Raw genomic sequence first — 20,454 nt, 5'->3', positions numbered from 1 at the left:
TACTGACAACATCCCCTGGTCAGCGGTATCGAACGACTACCACTGTCCGCCAGCCCATTCTGGTTCCTCCTGGAGGTTCATCGTCTGACAGCAATCAGATTCCTGACACCAATCAGAAAGTGGGGGGTCGATCCCCTCCAGTGAAAGTCCCTCCAGCACCCCCACAGCCCCCAATCCTCCCTCCTCAAGACTTCTGTAATCCAGTAGTGACAGCCGACATATCATGGCCTCGCACACAGCAGGGCCAAATGGCCAAACAGCCGTGCCCTGTAGGGACACTGGGTAAGGAGGCTAAATAGTTTATATGGCATAAACTGTTATACATGGTAACAGTGTGTGTGAATCTACATATTACTTTTATTTGTTGTTTTCTCCTACCAAGTAATTATTGGAAAAATGATATAACACACACACACATACACAACACTTTGTCAGGACAAATATTCGTGTTTGGGTCAGTTAATACACACATCAGTAATGATCCACCAATTACACACACACAGGCAAACACAAAATGCTTAGCGAACCCTAGAGAGCTCAAGAGTCTTCCTTTCTCCTGGTGAATGTCAGCGCTGTCATATTATCTTCCCTTTGTTTATCTTGCAGGCGTGGCTACATACGTGTGCGTAGCTCATTTGGGCCACTGGGATACCCAAGGCCCTGACCTCAGCAATTGCACGTCACCTTGGGTCAACCACATCATGCAGAAAGTAAGTCTGAAAGCTACCCCCAGACCTCGTGGCTCCTATCAAGCCCCAGTTTAAGATTAGCGCATGATGAACATAGTTCTGGAGCAATGTTTCTCATGCATGAAGGGGCACTGGTCACAGGGAAGGATTTAGGCTATGTATCCATCCTCATTTGTTAACCCTAACTCCTGTTAGAGATTTGAGGGATATGCCATAGCTGTAGGAAAGAGGAAATGCTCAATAGCATCCCTAATTCACAGTGGGCTCTTATCTTAAAAGGGTAGCAGACCTCATGATAGGCTTATTTACATACAGTGCATCATTTTTTTTATGGAAAATGCGTTTGATACTTACTTATACTTTTGCTGTCCCATTTTTTATGATAAAACAGAGAAAATCTGAGCTGCTAAAATAGGAGTTCTCTCTATATCATAATGCTTAGTTAGTATATTACAAGTGTATTATTTTTTTTATTCCTTGTGTCTTTTTCAACTTCCGATTGTAATGGAATTTCTTTCACTTATGTACTAATCACTTTATTTTATTGTATAATGCCTTGGTGCCACTGATTTTAACATGTCTGACACCCATACAGTAAGACAAATGGTGGGGGTCTATTTAGGAAGTTGGGGGAAGCAGACAACTCCACAGGAGGGAGAGTCTTTTGTCTCTTCAAGGACTCTGGGAGGTAGAAAGGGGGTGTAAACCTTAAGGTGTGAAACAGCTGTGTACTGCCTTTTGTTCCTGGAGAAGGTATTTAACTGAGAGCCACACCACTCTCAGTGAGACTCTGCTGACCCTGCCCCGCGGTCATGCAGGCTCTCCACCAAGCTTGGTTTTCTGTTCTGAGTGTTTTGATTAAAGAATGTTAGCTACCGCTCACCGCTCATCTGCAGGCTTTATTTAAGTGGAAAAACTTCCACAACACACTCTTTTGCATATACATCTCTTACCTCCCGATCCGTCCTCTCCCCTCCTGTTATTTCTCCATCCGTTGTTGCCTTTTCCTCCGTCTTACTGTTGTACTTGTAATGCCCTCACAAACTTTTTCTACTTTCTCAAACTTTCCCTTCACTTCTCACCTTTTTGTTTTATTTGTTTTTTTTTTCTTTACTGCCATCCATCTCTTCTTGCACATTGTGACTTTCCCATACCCTGTCATCCACTCTGACACGCAGCTTCGGTCGGGCGAGACGGCAGCAATTGTAGCCAGGGAACTGGCAGAGCAGACCAAAGGACTTCTGCATCCTGGCGATGTGCCATCTACAGTGCGGGCCATGGTCCAACTAGTCGAACTGCTGGACGTCCAACTCAGAAATCTCACCCCTGGGGGCAAGGACAGTGCTGCCCGCAGCCTCACCAAGGTACTGTCTTGAGAAATGAGAGGTAAAAGAGGTAAATGTAGGGCGAGCGAGTGAGTAAAATCGACGTTTTCTTGCAAGCGTTAGGATAGAGGGGTTTTGCAGTTTAAATGCAAGTAAATTAAGAGAAAAGAGAATTGAGAGCGGGAGGAGAGAGAGAGAGGGGAGTAGATAGAGGGACTCTTTGATGTTAACAGTAAGATGAAAAGCAGCAGTTGTTAGTATTTTTGCCTTACGCTCATTCTCAGGGGTTAGGAAAGTCTCTCCGTGCACAGTTTGATGAAGAGCCATACATAAAGCTGTAGATTTCAAAATGATAAATAGCTGCTTTTAGACAGTATTTTATCTTCTTCTGTGTGTGGCTCTTTGTAACAAGTTTTGCTCGACATTATGGCTGATAGATAACTGCTTTTAGTCTTTGGCATAGTTCCTGAACTCTTTTCGGAGCAGGACCCAAATTTAATAAAAGTCCGTCTCAGGCCACGAGGAGTTATTCTCATTAAAACATACGGACATGTTTTACGCCGTAGCTCGTTGTTCTAATGAACTTCAGTCTTTGAGCTACAACTCCGAAGACGTTGTTGACAATTAGGCTCGAGCGCTCACTTTGGGATTACGTTAATGGAAACTCGATTCCAAGTATGCAAAGGATCTTTTTTGTTATGGCTGTAGATAAATTTAGTGCAGGCATGTAGGCATTCAATTAAAGTGTGTTAAATCACAGGGGAATGGTTGACTGGCTGGCTTGGCTGGCTAATTGACTGACTGAGTGGATGCTGGACTGTTTCTTGATTGTCTCTGCTGAGGTCAACGGTGATAGGCGGGGTTTAGCCACCAGACTGACAGCTGCTGCCACCGCTTTGGCAGCCACTGCCTTTTTTATTTAGCTTTAGCATCCGAGTCCCTCTGTCGGCGTTGTCTTCTCTTTTTCCCCGTTTACCTCTTATTGTCTCACTATCACACACTTTAAATCTCTTCTCCTTCCTCTAAGTAATTCATTAACATGTGGGAAGTCGATACATACTGGAGCACGTGTAAGTGGAATCAATTAATCTGTGTTTTGCTGTTGACCAAATGGCCTGTTAACTGTTAGATATGTAGAGAGGAAAAAAGCCCTCCATTGAAAAAGAAAAGTGTTCCTCCTGATTTCAATAATGGGCCAATTACGTATAAATCTAACTGAGTAATACGCTAGCATATTATGCAAATTTTTGTTTGGAAATCAAATATGACCAATGACGCACAAGTGGCACAGTAATTAATGCCATCAATTCACTTGACAGTAGATGCACAGAATGAGTAGGGTTGGGGGGGGGGAAAGAAATGGAGGAACAGAGGAAATTATTAAGACAATCTGGAAGAAAAGGGGAGAAGAAGAATAGAGGGAAAAAAAGCATGAAAGACAATTAGAGTATAAGGAATGACAAAAGGAGGCGAATGAGGAGAATAACAATATATTTTAGCCATCAAAGCCTTTTTCGTGCAGTGGTAATGAAGTGGGTGTAACTGTCTTTGTGTGTCTGCGCGTGTGTATGATTGAGAGGTGTTATATCGCTAACAGCTGAATTGTTTGAATTTGCAGCTTCAGAAGAGAGAAAGGTCCTGCAGGTTTTTCGCACAGGTATTTCCGTTTCCTGGTATGGTTGATTACTTTGCCACACCAAAGTCCCACGTGTTTTTCTTTTCTTTTCTTTTTAACACTCAGCATGTAATCCAGCAAGCGAGCTTTTGTGTTTGCGTGTGTACGTGTGATCACACATTACAATGCTCTGCGTAGAATTCGAATTCTACGCTGCAGCATTTGTCTTATGGTTTGCAACCCAACCCTTTGAAGAGGGCGGTCATTTTAACAGGGGAGAATATCCACTTGTGTCTCCCGGTAAAGTTTTAGTCTCCTCAAAGGGTTTGCTGACATTCTTTTGTTTTCAGCTTTAATTTTTTTTTTCTTGCAGTCAGAATCGATAGTACTGATAAGAGGCCATGATCAATATCAATAATAGCTCATCTATTTTGCAGTTCTGTCTGCAGAATTGTAAACAGGCCCGCCTGAAACCAAACGACTCCCTATCCATCTCCATTCAATGAAATGCCCTCTGTGTTGGTGCATCAGAAAGAAAGAACTGAGTATGATGGATATGCTGTTGCATATTTGTTGATCACGGCCTCGCTGCCTTAGAAATAATAGAGGCTTTATGTTTGTGGCTCAGTATTCATTTATGTTTCATCCTTGCTGGTCTGCTTGTATTGATGTTTGTACGTGTTGACGCCATGGGCCGACACTGCTAACACAACAATCTAACATCATTTAGGCATGTTTCTGGTCAGCTAAAATCACTATTCAGAACATCAAAAGGACCCCACCTTCCTCATCAATGAGCTGTAGACTAGATAGACTGCAGTCTCTCGTTTTCTCTGTCGGCACCCCTGACGCACACACACGCACACACACACACACACACACACACACACTAGTGATGGGGTAGCTCTTTTTCTCCTGATGCAGGCTTTTTTTCCCACTCTCCCCCTGAAAAGTCTTAACGTCAGCACCAGTCAGCAATGTCACATCACAGAACATGGTTTAGGACTATATGCAAGCTGACACACACAACTCACACATGCACGCACACGCAATATATAAATATATTTTCAACAATGATCTTGTGCTGTCACATCACAACCGTCAGACTTTTTGATGTGTCTCCTTAATCCAATACAAGTGCCACGTTTCAGAGAGCGGCACCATTTAGACAACTTGTTACAGGTTAAAATCAAAACCACCACACACTTTGGGTTCTGCAGGGGGCTGGGAGTGATCGATTATATAATTAGCCTTAGTAATGTGAAACAAAATTATACCAACAGTCCCTTACTCTGCCAGATAGAAATGCGCGTGATTAGGGATGTGGTGTGGTGCTGCCCTCTTCTCGTTAATTATCTACAGCACTAATTGCCAAGTGAGGAGAGTGGGCAGGAGGTTTGGGTTCTTAATAGAGACAAAAAATAATTGAATTCTCTCTCTCCTTTTCTTTCTCTCTCTGTCGCTCTCTCTCCTTCGCTCTCCCTCTCACACTCCATCTCCCCTCCTCTCTCACTTCGTTTGGGGAGCTGGGGACTCGTTTCATGTATACTAAATTGGCAATTTATTCATGATGAAGTTGGTGGTGTGGAGAGGCTTTGATGCTTTAGGGTGGATTGATGGAGGGGGGTAGAGTCTGTAAGGTAGAAGGGAAATGAGAAACAGGGAAGGAGGGACCAGAAATTAAACAGAAAAAGAGAAGAGAGTTACAGAAACAGCAATGTGAGGAAAAGCGAAAAAAAAACAACCCCAAACAATAAAGGGGGCAGTGAGAAGACAGCGATGCTCAATGACAATGTCTAATTTGCCCTCCATTTATGGATGGCAGGTCAGAACATGGCATGCTGTGAATTTAAAGCCTGATTTAGCTGCAAACTCATCCTGTCAGGGAAGACAAACTCAAACAACAACTGACAGATAAGCCTGCTTCTCTGATGAAAACATTTTCAAAACATGCACCTTCTCAGAGCTCATCCAAGCGAGTAAAAGGGAAAAAAAAAAATTCCATTCTTTTCTCCAGTCTCACATCTTTCCGTGCTTCAAGACGTCCTAACTCTTTCAGGTTACATGTTACCGTGCGTGAGTGTACACATACTGTACATCCACGCGCACGCGCTCGAGCGTGTGCCCGCGATCCCCTTGTGTAGCTCGGAGTAGGAGACCAACCCAGCTCTAGATGTCTTGCTGCTGCTGTTTACGCTGGATTACCCCAACGCTTCAAAGCATTTCACTTCTGCCCCATTTACTGGTGTGTGCATGTGAGTACGTGCACGCGTGCTGTGTATATGTGTGCACACATGCACTCGCCTACCCGGCAAATACGTGGCCTCACACACGCACACATTCACTCATACACACACAAACGAATGACACTCTTATCTGTCTCTGCAGAGTCTCTCCCCTCTTTGAAGACCCCTAAAAAAAAACCTGTCTCTATTTTAGCCCTCAAGTCCTTATACTTGTGCGGATAGAAATGTCACCCAACGGCACCAGAGCTTACAGGCGCGCGCACACACACGCACACGCGCGCACCCAAACATATATTCCATCTCTGACTTTCTGATGCTGAGATGTCTGGACCTCAAGGAAATCATACCCCTTCTTCTCCCCACCTATCTTTCTCCTCTTCAGATATAATCTCAGTGCCAGCGAATTAAATTTCATTGAAAAAAAAATTATATGAAATTGAAAATGCACGATAATCAAAAGTTCAATAAAAAGCAATGGAAAGTTTAATGAGAGTAGAAAAATGGGGTTATCTGAAACACATCAAAGTGAGCGCTTGGGAGAAGCACCAGTAGTGTGAATGAATGAAAAGCTGCACCATTGCATTCATATCTGCCATGTCTACAGGACATCCTCTCCTCTGAGCATCTCTCTTTGCCTGTTCGGCTACTGTACAGCAAGTGGAGCAGAATGATGCACTACAAGTCTTCTCTTAGCTACTTGTGCACACACTCAACTGAACACACAGCCATGAGAACACATACGTTACATGCAGCATGTATCTCAGTCCCTTTTTAACATGTTGCTACACCATATATTTATGAGATATGCACATACACGTTCCCACACTCAGTGTGACTTTAAGACAGCTGAAGAAGTTAAAAATCCTTTTCTCATAAAGCACAGATCACATGAAATTCTGATTGTAAACAAATTTCATTGCATAGTTTTGCTGTCGGGGCAGCACAGCAGTGTGGTGGTTAGCACCGTCGCCTCACAGCAAGAATGTAATGGGTTTAAATCCAAGCTGGGGCCTTTCTGTGGGGACGGTATGTTTTCACCTGTGCCTCCATGGGTTCTCTCCAGCTAGTCTGGCTTTCATCCACAGTCCAAAGATATCCTAAAGTTAATCTGTGATTCTAAATTGGTGTGAATGTGAGTGTGACTGGTTGTTCTCTCTGTGCTCGCCCGGCCTGTTACCCAACGACAGATGCGATAGAAAATAATACAAATAGGCAAAAGTAAATAGCAAAGTATAAAATCAATCACAGAAATAACTAACAAAGTTATTAAATAAGAAAATGGATGGATTGATGCATGAATTTTCAAATATCGTTTCTGTGGATATGCTAAGGTAGTTTGTTGCAGATCATGTATCCCTAAAAAGAAGTCAGATGGAGCGGGAAGAATAAACTTGGGAGAGGAAAACTTCCTGCGTTAGCTTGGACCACAATGCTTAGTGTAAATAGAAGTGCATCTGATTTTTTGCACAATGCACTTTTCAAAATTGTTGTCACTGCCGTTTTAGATATGCTCTCCAACAAGAAGAATCTAATCACTGAGTGACGGTTGAAGGGTCTATCTGTCGACATTTTCAAGTATCCAACAATTTTAAGATTAATCAAACTAATAACATTTTAAAATGTTAGAGAAGTGTACAAGTGTGAAAAACTGAGAAGCTGAAACCAAAGAATCTTTTGCTTCAAAAAATGGCTCGAATGATTAATTGATTATTGAACTACTTGCTCACAACGAGTTAATCGTCTCGGCATTAGCTTGATTATAATCAGTCATTTAGTTGACTGCTGGTGTTTTTCCCCATCTGGTTGTTACCAGATTTTAATACTTTAATGTCTTAAATGTGGATTTCATAACTAATGGGAATTAATGGGCAAAATAACTAAGACATTTCTCTTTGAAAGGAACTGAAGCTTGTAGCTTCTTGTCAAAGTACCAGTGAGATCAGTGAGTGGATATAGAAATGCATTTGCTGGTTTACACAGATGACGTGCACGATGTGAATCAAATGATTTGCATCATAAAAACTGTTTATTTCATCAAACACAGTACAAGACAACGTAACAATGGTTGAGTCTAAAAAAATTATTTATTTTTTATTATATATAGGTTCAATTTTTAGTTGATGTCACCAATTTACCATTGTTAAATCGCTTGTTCTTAACACTGTATACATTTGGGAAATGACAAAAGCAGCACCTGCTTTGAAAATAAAACGTTTCCCTGTCTTGCTTGATAAATGATTTCAGCTACCTCACAATTCAGATCCTCCTTTGTTGTATTTTTTAAGTTTTTGTTTTGCTGAAATAGGCCTTCCCTTAAAAAAAATCAGTCTTAATACATCATGTCTTATTCTCTAGGGCACTTTTTTTCGCCTAATCATGTTACTCATAAACCTGATCAGCTGCAAGATGTTTCACATTTCCTGTCTTCTTTTGCTCTCGTCCATTTTTTTTACTAGTTGTTGACATTCAAAATGAGTGTTTATTTTTTTTAAAAAGAACATCATGAAATGTTTTCAGCTCCAATATTTAACATGCTCTCTTTGTGTTACTTTAAATTAAATACAGATTTGAAGTGATCTGCAAATTATTACATTCTGTTTTTATTTGCGTTTTACACAGCGAACCAACTTTTTTTGGGGTGGGGGGGATACTGGTTTGTATGTTTTGCGTGTGTGCTGCATATTCTCTCCTGCTTATTCTGGTTGTTTGCTGAAGCAGTGGATTAATTAGTTTTTGTTTACATGTAGCCCTCCCAAACTCATTCAATATGCATCCCAGCTAATTAACTGCTAGTGCTAAAAGAGGACATAATATTATCATATTAGTTTGTTGGCTAAGCACCAGTTTTTCTTGCGTGAGATATACTGTAACTACACGTGGATAAAGAAACAGGTAGGATTAGTTTTAATTCAAAAAGGCAAGTGTTTTGTAGCGCATGCCATCAACACTCGCATGAGTCATCATCTCCACTGTTCCTTTAGGCTTTACCTATCCACCGCGCACACAAAACACATCGTTTACTGCTTCTGTCTCCTCTCCTCCTTCCTGCTCCCTCACTTCTCCTTAACCCTGAGTGAAAGGGACAAAAAGGAAGTCAAACGCTGGATGTGTGAATGCCAATAAACTGATGTCTTTCACTCTTCCTCCCTGCCCTTGCAATTCCCCGCTGAAGTCCCCCCTTAGCTTGTATAATCGCACCTGTGTTACTTTTCCCACTTTGCCATCCACGCTTCTCAAGAGAGAGGAGCATTGAAAGAGTGAAGGCAGAGCGAGGGATTGGAGTTTCTTTGCAGAAAGGCTGGTTTACAGAGCGAGCGAAAGAGAAAATAAAGAGACAGACCGGAGTGTGAGGTGTGTGTGTTTGATAGTACCCGTAGTCGCTTTTCCGCCTCTCTTGTTCCCAGTGGAGGCCTGTCACCATGGACTCACTGGACTGTTTTATCACTCTCACATGGCCCTCCCCTTCCTGTCCACCTCTGCTCCAGCTCTCTTTTCTCTTTTGTTTCTTTATCTCTCCCAGAGTCTGCTAAGATGTGTGTGCGTGTCTGCACTGTATGTGTGGCGTTCATGTCTGAAAATAAGGAGGTGAACTCTTAAAAGCATAACAAAAAAAAAGTATGAGCTGGAGACAAAATAAGCATTGTTTTATGGGGAACATTTCATCTATGTGAGCCAACACTTTTCCGTTTAATTTGGTAATATTTTTGGATTCAAACCCGTTCTGCACGGCTGGATATGACCCAGCAGGCATTATCTGATAAAACTCTAATTTCTTCTCAGACCCTCAAGCACAAGTTTTCAAACTTGAAGATAAGACTTTGGCTGAAAAAAAGAAAATACAGAAAGGGAGAAAGAAAGTGAACCAGGTTTGGGGGTGTCGACACATGGTGATTGCAATCAGCTAATTAGCTTAGCTTGATTTTCATAACATCTGTGATGGCTTTCCTATCACAGCATCCTCATACAAAGAGAAGAAAAGGGTGTAATAAACATTAAAAAGTGTAGACTTCAACTTTGAAGATGTACTTTAGATTTAATAACTGTTTTTGTCTTTGTTGTGTCTGCATGGGAATGCCACATTTGCATTGCTAACCGTTTTTTGGTCTTGATTATCATGATTTATTAACATGATAAATGAAAATCAACTGCATTCTCGCTGATGCATTCAGCTGACTTCGGTAGTTGGTGTGTAGCAGTGTTATTTGCACTACGAGTGGATTTGCATTCCTTTAATAAATAAGTGGTAAATATGTTCGTTTCCTCTTTGTGACCTCTGTGTCTCTGCTGCTGCCCCAGGCCATGGTGGAGACCGTGAATAATTTGTTGCATCCACGAGCGGAGAAAGCGTGGCGAGAACTGCCCACCAGTGAGCAGCTTCACTCGGCTACCCTGCTCCTCGACACCGTGGAGACCGGGGCTTTTATGTTGGCTGACAACCTCCTGAAGACTGACACTGTGCAGGAGACTACTGACTACATCCGTGAGTACATTGTTAGGATCCTTCCTGTCCTCTAAACTCAGTTGGACCTTGTGAGTGCTGACGATTGAGATAGCCTTTAGTCCAGCCTCCAGCTCTTACAGTGGATCATAAGAGTTGAGGGAGCCAGTCAAGTCTTAGGTTTTGGTGCTTGGACAAGGTCAAAGCAGGATTCGACTGGAACAAAAGCATTTGTTCATCGTCTTTGCCTAAATACAAAGTAAGAGAAGAAATAACTTTTTTTTAGAAAGAAATTGTTAGATTTCGCTGTTTTTCTTTCTTTTTTGTTTTTTCCTCTTACAGAACTTATAATAACATGAAAGAGCTCAGTCTGCTGAAGATCTAAGAACATGATGTAATATCATAGTAAGAGGCAACATTGACAGCAGGCATTATCAAACCCAATGTCTGAGATCTATGTTTCATAATACAAATTAGAGGCAAGGCTTAGTATCTAGCTTCACATGTCAAAAGATGGCATCTTCCTTCGTTTAATGGACGTACACTGTTCAGCCACAACATAAAAACCACATCCTTGTTTGCTCTTATACTGCCAAAACAGTTCTGCCCCTTCGGGGCATGGTTACAGCCCCTCTGCGATGTTCGCAGCACGTCCGTTGGGTCCTGTGGATTGCTGTGATGCTCAGTTGCATTGTGATTTGGGAAGTTTGACAATGACTTCAGCTCTGCGTCACATCATCAAGCTGTTGCTGAGCAGTTTTTGTGATTTGTTGTGTTGCACTGTCTTTCTGTGTATCATGGAGTATCATGGCCACTGCAGAACATTTCCTTTGTAACAGTAGTTGTACATATAAAAATAAGATCAATCTAATTATCAGGGCCCAAGGTTCTTAGAGCAAAAATGCCTTGCTAATACCAGAGCAGAATAGCCAGAGTAGTATTTTAACAAGGTGACAGATTATTCACTTCACCTCTCTGTTTACAGCCAGGTTTTGATGTTGTGGCTGACTGATGTTAACAAATAATGGGTTATTTCTTAGAGGTTTGAGACAAAAGATTACATGAATACTTGCACAAGTGAATGTTGATGTGAATTAATACAGTCACAGGAAAAAAATGTAAATCTAATAACATTAAGTTTCTATTTTGTAAATGTCCTATCACAGAAAACAAACAAAAAACCATGGCAGGCTTTACAGTCGATAAATGTGCTAAACATAAACATATCGCATAGTATATGAATTCTGAAGTACTGCTTTCTGCAGTGATAAAAAGGGGAAACAACAGTGCACACTTTCTTTTTCTAGGATAGCAGCCGTTATGCTAAAAAAAAAGTGCTGAAACAACACTGAATTTTGTATCTGAATTTTGGGACACTGAGTGTTGAGGGACTCCTTGAAGACTCAAAATGGTATCACTAATATGTGACTATGTGACTGGACTGAGCATAACAACCTGTTACACTGATCCCACTGTTATAGTGCTTAATCCTCTTAATACTGTAAGTAGACTGTGTACAGATATTATTAATTCAAGCAAAGCAATTACAATTCTGTGCACAAAAGGGCACTACAATCTTATACCTGTTGGACTGACAAAGCTCCTAGTATACATTTCCTTTGCAATATGTCTAAATATTTGACACAGAGCAGCATATACAACAGAATACATAAAGCTTTGCATGCTAGTTTTAGGTCATGGTGAAGACATCAACGTGAAAATCTCATTGAAAAATATTGGCTTATTATAGCCAATAGTTATTCTAGCATTGTGTCCATCACTTTCCCCCTTTCTCTTCTCCTTTTCTGTCATATTTTTTTCACTAATCTCATTATCGAACCTTGGAATAAGCGCGTTTTAATGGAGAGTAAAAATTTTATTTGATTTTCATTTCTTTACATGGAATATGTACTTGGAGGCATCGTTTCATCTTTGCTCAGATCGGCGAGTTGCAATCTGTTATGTTTCCCTTGGTTATCCTCTTGTTTACACTCCCCCGCCCCTCCACCCAATTTAATTTTTTTTAACATTTCCTCCGCGCCATTCCCCCATTACCAACATTCACTGAGCTTGTATGTTACTCAGTTAGAGATAAAAAGCCATGGAGGAGGAAGAAATAAAGATGATAACGAAATAAGAAGGAAGACTGGATGAGCGCGTGCTTGAGGGCGGCGGCGGTGGTGGAATGTCAAATGATGCTCTGAGGGGTCTTTTTGCTCACTTTCACATCAGTAGGCAATGAAATTACAGCTATTTCAGTCACAGATAATGGTGATAAAATCACTGCATTTCCAATCAAAGACCGTTAGGATTCCTCAAAGTCACTCCTTACAACACGACTTTATGTTCTCGCTTAAGTTTAAGTACAACAGTCCATTTCAACAACTGACATCCTACACAGTTTCACCTTGCATCATTTCAAACTTGCATCTCCTCCAGTGTTTCTTTTCTCTCCTGATCACACTAAATAAATGTGATTACGTAAACAGTCGTGGAGATGTAGGCTACTGCCTCTCCGAGGAACTTAAAAAACAGGAAGTGATCTTTTTCCTGCGAAATTTTGTCTCCACATTCTTCTGCTTTTTTTGTGTTGTTAATCTTCCCTCGCAGCTAATCCAGTGGGCAGATCCACCATGATTATCTCTCCCCTTTATTCATAACCAGCCTGTCATTTCTCTCGTTCTCTCCCTTCATCCTCACTGCTCTCTCTGAGTCTTCTCTCCTCCGCTCTCTCCCGTGCACTTTTTAAGCTCCCTCCTCCTTTTTTTTTTTCTTTTCTCAAGTCTTTGAGATGAGAGTGAGTGACAAGAATAAATTATTTGACGCATTTTAAAGGAGCCACAGCAGCTACTGTAAGTGATATTATTGTGTTAGATTGTGTGTGTGCGACTATGAGCCACAGTATTAAGCAGATGAATAAATAGTGTTATTATTAGAACCAAAACAGTGATTTGAAAGGATAACGCAGCGGTAACAGCGTGCGCGTGTGATAACGATAATGAACAAGTGTGTTTCTTAGGAGGAGGATTGTCTTGACAAGGATGCTTTAATTAGATTAGACTCAGCGTGTTTTGATACCCCGCTGATGTGTGTGGGTGTGGATGCGTGTGTACATGTGTATGCATGCGTGTGGGTGGGTCGATGTAGCTCATGTGGAAGTGTGCGTGTGGGGGGGGGGGGGGGGGTCTCAGCCAATGTTTCTCTTTCTTTATGCATACCCACGTCTATGCTTATGTCCATCTTCCTCACTCATCCTCCATTTGCTCATTTCTATATGTTAGTATCTCTTGCCTGTAAAGCCTTATCTATCGTATGCCTGAGAGAGAACATAGTCTTCTTTCTATCTCGACTCCAGTCCTCTCCTTTAAGTGTATCTGCTTATCTCATCCATTCGGCTCCTCTGATTACCCTCTTTTTTACCTTTCTAAACCACTCCTCCACGACTTCTTCGTCTGTCTCTCTTTTCCACCTTTTATCCCACTCTGCCTCCCATTTTTACCCTCATCTCCATCAGAGATGTCCTTGTGTCGTTTATTTGATCAGGGCGGTAGGGTTTTTTTTTTTTCTTTTACCATGAAAGCATCAGTCTAAATCACCAACTTGCTCAGAAACACAAGATAGCAACACACCAAAGGTATAATTAGTTCTTAATTAGAAACTTTATCTAATACATTACACAGCTGTAATCAGGAATGTGCTAACGAACCTGGACGCTGAAATAATTCCTACAATGCAGAGGAGGCTGGATAATCTACCTCAAAGTGTTGGAGCAGTTGCCTGGAGACATTGTTACCTTTTTTAGCGGGGAAAAAAATTTACATTATTTCACTTTGATATCTGTCAGCTTTTTCATTTTCTTTGTTTAGGAGAAGCTTGAAACTGTTTCGGGACTCATGCCAGTGCTGTGCTGTGAAGCACTTAGTGAGAAAACATGGTTATTACAAGAGTCTGCAAAACAAATCTGATGTAATGCGCTATGCTATAACTTACCATTAGGGCGTGCGTGTTTTGTGTGCATGTGTGTTTGTGTGTACGTATTTCAGTGCTGGAAGTAGCCAGGCTGAGCACGGATGGGAACCTCGCAGACCTGACATTCCCTCAGTCGGAACAACACGGAAACTCCATCCAGCTGTCAGCCAGCACTCTCAAACAGCATGGCAGAAATGGTAGCAGAGAAATCGCATGTTTTCCTCCTTGCACTTACTCTCACTGATCTCTCTCTCTCTGTGCCTCTCAATCTTCTTTTCTCACCCACTTGAAGTGTCAAATTTCTGTCATCATTGCTTTACAACAATTATCGAGTGCACTATTCGTGTCCCTTTCGTACAGGTGAGATCAGGATGGTGTTTGTCTTGTACAAGAACTTGGGCTCCTACCTGTCCACGGAGAACGCCAGCGTCAGACTGAGCAGCGATGCCATCTATCCTAATTACTCTGTTATCGTCAACTCCCCGGTCATCACCGCATCCATTAACAAGGAGAGCAATAAGGTTTACCTGTCAGAGCCTGTGGTCTTCACTGTCAAACATCTACAGGTGAGTAAAAAAAAATCTCACAAAAGACCAAAAGCAGCTAGAAATTGAACATTTGTAGCCAAAAGTTTAAATTGTTAAGTCCTCTGTTCCATAGAAATCTATCGTTGTGCCAAAAAGTGTTGCTTTATAGGAAACAATATGAGAAATGTAGTTTACACCATCAACGTTTCACATGTATAGTGTTCTGGTGCTGTAAATTCTCGCTAAGAGTCCACAGCTGGAAACACTTACCAGAAAATTGACTACTTACTCCTATTTGAGTAATGTTTGCTTCAATCTACAGGCTTTAGCAATTAAAAAAAAAGAAAAGATTTATTTCCAGTCAATTCTACTTTATTCATGTAATGCCAAATCATATCATACGTCATTATAGGTCATTTTAAGGTCGAGACTGACAATATTTGCAGAGAAACCCTGCAGTTCTCCAACATGGGAGAAAAAAAAGAAATATTTTTAGCAGGAAGAAACCTGCGACAGAACCAGACTTAGGGTGGGCGGCTGTCTGCCTTTACCAGTTGGGGTAAGAGGAAAGTGAAGAGTGAAAAGATGAGCAATGAGGAACAACAACCACTCAGCAAGTAGGTGAGGTCAATAACATACTTGCTGAAAGGCACAGGTAACAAGAGTATAAAATGGATAAGTTCAGGTTAGGCTTTAAAAGAGGAATCAAAAATATTCCCTGGATGCTTTATTAGGACCACTTGTTTAGCTGCTCATTAACGCAAATAGCCAGTTACACGGTTTGATCAAGCCGGTCTGCTGCAGTTCAAACTGAACATCAAAATGAAGAAGAAGAAAAATGACTTAGACATTGAACGTGGCATGGCTGTTGGTGCCGGGCGGGCTGGTCTGAGAATTTCAGAAGCTGCTGATCTACTGGGATTTCCCCACATCACTAGGGTTCACAGACAAAGGTCCAAAAAGGAGAAAATATCCAGTAAGCAGCAGTTCTCTGGGTGAAAATGTCCTGCTGCTACAGCAGCAGAAGAACACCACACCTGTCAGCTGAGAACACAAAAACACAGGCACAGGAAAAATTGGATAAAGGAACACTGTGAAAATATTGCCAAATGTCAATTTCTGCCAGTACATTTAGATGGTAAGGGTTAGTGTAAGCAACATAAAATGCATCCTGCCTCGTATCAATGGTTAAGGCTAGCGGTGATGTAATTGTGTGGGGGATCATTTCTTGTCACACTTTGGGCCCCCTTAGCTCCAGTTGAGCATCATTTTTAATGCCACAGCCTAACTGAGTGTTGTTGCTGACTACATCCATCCCTTCATGACCACAGTGTACCCATCTTTTGATCACTGCTTCCAGCAGGATAACACGCTTTGTTACAAAACTCAAATCACCTCAAACTAATTTCTTGAACACGACAATCCACAATCACCAGATTTTACTCCAGCGCCTTTCAGAGCTTTGAATAATGGATGTGCAGATGACAAATCTGCAGCGACTGGATGATGCTGTGATGTCAGCATGGACCAAAATCTCAGAGTGATGTACCAGCTCCTTGTTGAATCTGTGCAAAGAGTTAAGGCAGTTATGAACGCAAAAAGAGATCTAGTTCGGTACAAGCATGTACCTAATATATATAATGTATATTTAGGACTGATTTTCATTCTTAACTTGGAACTTTAGTTTAGTTTAGTGGATAATTCCACAGAAAGTGAGGGAAGTCTAAAAAGAACTGAAGAAAACTTGTTGTTTTCAGACTTCTTCTGTATTAAATCATTGTATATTGCATGTTCCTGGGTCTGTGACTCAGGGTTAGCTGATCCAGCCCTGACTATATGACTAAAATAGTTTGAATAAAGGCTAGTTTTTTGTTAACCTCTAGTTCGCCTCTGCAGTATGCATTTGGGTCCAAACTTCCTGCATTTAATGACAATATATAGTAGCAGTAATACTATAGTAACCAGAGCTAAAGACATAAGGCATGAAACTCGGGCCTGATTCAGACAAAAACATGAAAAGAAATGACGTATAGAAGCCCTGGAAAGGCTCAAATATTAAAATGTTGTTTCTGTGTCATTGCAGAATGATGTTCAAACATCGAAATGTCTTGCAGCCATTTTTGATCACTTGTGTACTAACTTGGCTCGACTCGCTTTGACTTGCCCCAAATGACCAAATCATAACATTAGCAATTACTGCAGACTGAATTCCACATAACTTTATAAGAATTTCATAAGTATGAATTAGGGTGGTCAGTAACACAGTTTTATTTTGTGTTTCACATCCAAAAAGCAAATACTTATCCAGTTGGTGATCCAGCTTGTTGGCAGTAAAAAACAAAAATCCTCACTGTTTCTCTTGCTCTTTTTGAGAGTAGCGTTACCAACCCAACGCGCACAGCTTCATCAGTTTACACAACACAAACAGCTCCTACACTCCAGAATCTCACACAACAAGCATGGACGCAGCTCTGTCACCTCCTCTCATGCCTCTATGTTTATTTGTTGCTGCAATCTCACATTCTGTCCCTTCTGTTTGTTGTTTTGTTGCTGTGTGTATTTGACTCTGTCTCTGTGTTTCTTCCTCTACATCCTTTTTCCACCAATTCCTCCCACCAGTTTCTCACTTTTTTTTGGCTCACCGACCACTCCATGCTTTCTGCCTCCCACCTCCCCATGACCGAGTATCTATTCCGTGTCCCCGTGTTCTCCCAACCCTCCTGCTTTTTTGTCTCTCAGTTTCTTCCTGTCTGTCTGGGTTTCTCTCAATCACACTCTGCCTCTCTTTCTCTCTCTCTCTCTTCTTCCAGCATTCAGAAAAGAATTTCAATCCCAACTGTTCATTCTGGAGCTACTCCAAGCGCACCATGACGGGATTCTGGTCTACGCAGGACTGTCGTCTGCTGGCCACCAATCGTACACACACCAGCTGCTCCTGCACCCACCTTACCAGCTTTGCAGTGCTCATGGCCCACGTGGAGGTCAAGGTAGGCATTTTTCTCTGCTTGTGCATGCCAGAAGGGGGTGGGCGATATCTGGGGGTCAGTTATTTATTATTTGATTAGCAGTGGCTGGTCAACATATTCTGAAAATAGAAAGAGAGGAAGAAAAGAAGAGAGAAAGATCACAACATCTGAAAAGTAGATTATGAATCTTTGGAGTCTGAATAACCACGTTGGCAGGGAAAATCTTTACAATTGATTTGTCAAGCTGCATGATGACATTGATTTGAGGGGAAAAAAATGTACTTCAAACATTAGTATCTCACAGTTCTGGATTACTAAAGCAGATACAAAAATAAGCTTCAGGTCTTATTTTCATTTTAAAAGTGATGCTTGACTGATCAGATAGTGAAAACATGTTTTTTTTTTTCAGATTTTGGTTTTGTTTTGGTTTTTTTAGATATCCATGAGCCTTAGTGGGTGGTTAATAAAAGCATTATTCTCCCGCCGTGTGTGGGATAAGTACTTTTTGTCTCTCTCTCTCTTTTGTTATGTTAAGACCAAGTTTCTTTACACAAATCAGCCCTTGTAACTCTGGATATTGCGTGACACCTATTCCCTCCCCGTGGGCTAGGATGTGTGTTACTTCCAAAGGGGTCATGGTCAGAGCCAGCTCGGCTTCTCTGTGTGAACGCAGTGTGAGGGTCTGAGCAGTAGATCCATCACAACAGCGCTAGCTTGAACATTGCTCTACCTGCCAGCTTGCAGGACACTGATGGATAGAGCCAGCACACCTGTGCAACACAGCGTAACGCTGTGGCCCTGAACGCTCAACGACACACAGCCAGACTCACATAAGCCAGGGGTGGTGGGGTTTAACTGTCTGCTCCTACAGTTTGTTTCATCTTACAACAGTATGACTCATATATGATGTTAGCATACCAAGGCTATGCATAGCTATAGTAGCTGTAAATTACATTGTTATTATTGAATTGTCAACTTAAACTTGTCTCTCTGTTTGCACATTTCACAGAAAACAGACAGCATGCATGACGTGCTCCTGGATGTCATCACGTGGGTGGGCATCCTGTTGTCACTGGTTTGCCTGCTTATCTGCATCTTCACCTTCTGCTTCTTCAGAGGGCTTCAGAGCGATCGCAACACCATTCACAAGAACCTCTGCATAAGCCTCTTCATCGCTGAGTCTCTGTTTCTGTATGGGATCAACAAGGCCGACCAGCCGGTAAGAAGGGTCCAGTTCCCCTGTGTGAGCTTATGCGAGTGTGTGCAGTATACGTGGCGTATGGAAGAATATTACTTTGACCATAAATTCAGACAAATCCACGGCACATGTTGGCATAACTATCCACTGGCCAATACCACAAATCATCAGACTGTTTATTAACTTTGTGTCAGTGGTTTACCACACTTGTGCTACTACTGAATAAAACAGGAGATGTGGTACAGTAACAGTGATCTTTGGAATAAATCAAAGCCGTAGTTTCTCATAGCGATTGTGAAACAAAACAACATTCTTACTATTCTATGTAATGGTTTTGCATCATTAAAAGTATTTATTTTTTCTTCAACATGTTAAGTAATCCCGTCATCAAAATCATGTACGTACTTGTGCGTATGTAAAAAGAACCTAATTTGCCTGCTTTGCAATCCATTCATAGTCAGCCATGATTTACAATGCAAAGAGCGCCCACAAAGATCAGCCATACAATGTGTTAAACCTTATGCAGCTCATATGAGGCCGATTTGTGAATATGAGTTCAGACTGCTTTTGATTAACACCTCAGTGCTGTTGGATTTCAGCTGTGACCTCAGTCTGTATGCATCAGTACCCAACAGTAGAGTTACCTTGTACAAATGCAAGGTAAAATAAAGACCATTAAAGATGGCTATTTTGAAAAGTTTACTCTTGACACTGAAAGTTCTGGTCAAGTGGTGTTATGTATTTTCTTTATTTTTCCTCCTTATAAGTAGGCAATTCGTTTTTGTCAAATACCCCTGAGACTGAGTGAAGCAGATTTTATGTACAATATAAAATAGAATATATTATAATTTTAATATATTTAATTTTAATTAATTTAGTAATTAATAATATTTAATTACTAAATATGCCATTATTATAGATGTATTTAGTAAGATTAAACCTAAGCATCACCGACTATTTATAAGTTATCTGCTCTCGACCAGGCTCAGAGACAGACTAGTCCAAGTGAAACATCTAGAGCAAAGCTGGGAATTATTTTGAACATTTTCCTGCGATGCAGGTAAACATTTATATAGAAGCTTTTCATGAAGTCACATCTTTGTGGGCCAAAGTACTAACTTATTGAATATGCTCTATATACTATTTTAAGAATGGTTCTACTCTCCGCAGGCGTAATGGTAACTCTAGCCTAATTGGTCGCAGTGGTACGTTTGTCAAATGTAGTGTCATTTGCAACACTATTGTGTTTTTCTGCATGCGGAATAGAAATGTGCATTTTCAGAACAACAAATGCATCATTAACTGCACCAGTCCTTGTGACACTCAGAACAAATAGCCCTTCCCTCGAGAGCGTGGAGGCTTTTTAAAGTCATGAGACACAATTTGCGAAGCATTTTCTTTACGTATCACTTAAGCAACCAATCAAACTCTATCCCTGAAGGAATTCAGTGCAGTGCAGTTTTTTGGCTCAACAGTGGGGG

The 20,454-nt window shown here is 41.2% G+C and overlaps 1 protein-coding gene and 1 long non-coding RNA gene across 2 annotated transcripts in view; one reads left to right on the top strand and one right to left on the bottom strand.

The window, feature by feature from the left end:
• adgrl3.1 (adhesion G protein-coupled receptor L3.1) overlaps window positions 1–20,454 on the top strand; it is a 115,365-nt gene that overhangs the window by 73,411 nt on the left and 21,500 nt on the right. The window contains 9 exon segments of the mRNA XM_025907760.1: window positions 3–282; window positions 607–710; window positions 1,868–2,053; window positions 3,633–3,671; window positions 10,172–10,355; window positions 14,357–14,479; window positions 14,643–14,848; window positions 17,620–17,796; window positions 18,785–18,994. Coding sequence (XP_025763545.1) covers window positions 3–282; window positions 607–710; window positions 1,868–2,053; window positions 3,633–3,671; window positions 10,172–10,355; window positions 14,357–14,479; window positions 14,643–14,848; window positions 17,620–17,796; window positions 18,785–18,994 — 1,509 coding nt within the window.
• Window positions 15,522–17,612, bottom strand: LOC112847068 (uncharacterized). Its single transcript, XR_003220390.1, has 2 exons — window positions 16,205–17,612; window positions 15,522–15,853 (listed from the first exon to the last, which is right to left on the bottom strand). It is a non-coding gene; the product is annotated as an uncharacterized LOC112847068 (long non-coding RNA).

The sequence above is a fragment of the Oreochromis niloticus genome, linkage group LG6 (genome assembly GCF_001858045.2).
Source record: "Oreochromis niloticus isolate F11D_XX linkage group LG6, O_niloticus_UMD_NMBU, whole genome shotgun sequence".
In the NCBI taxonomy this organism is placed as follows: domain Eukaryota; kingdom Metazoa; phylum Chordata; class Actinopteri; order Cichliformes; family Cichlidae; genus Oreochromis; species Oreochromis niloticus.
The sequence above is the reverse complement of the archived record's forward strand: the minus strand, read 5'-3'. Positions and strand labels throughout refer to the sequence as shown.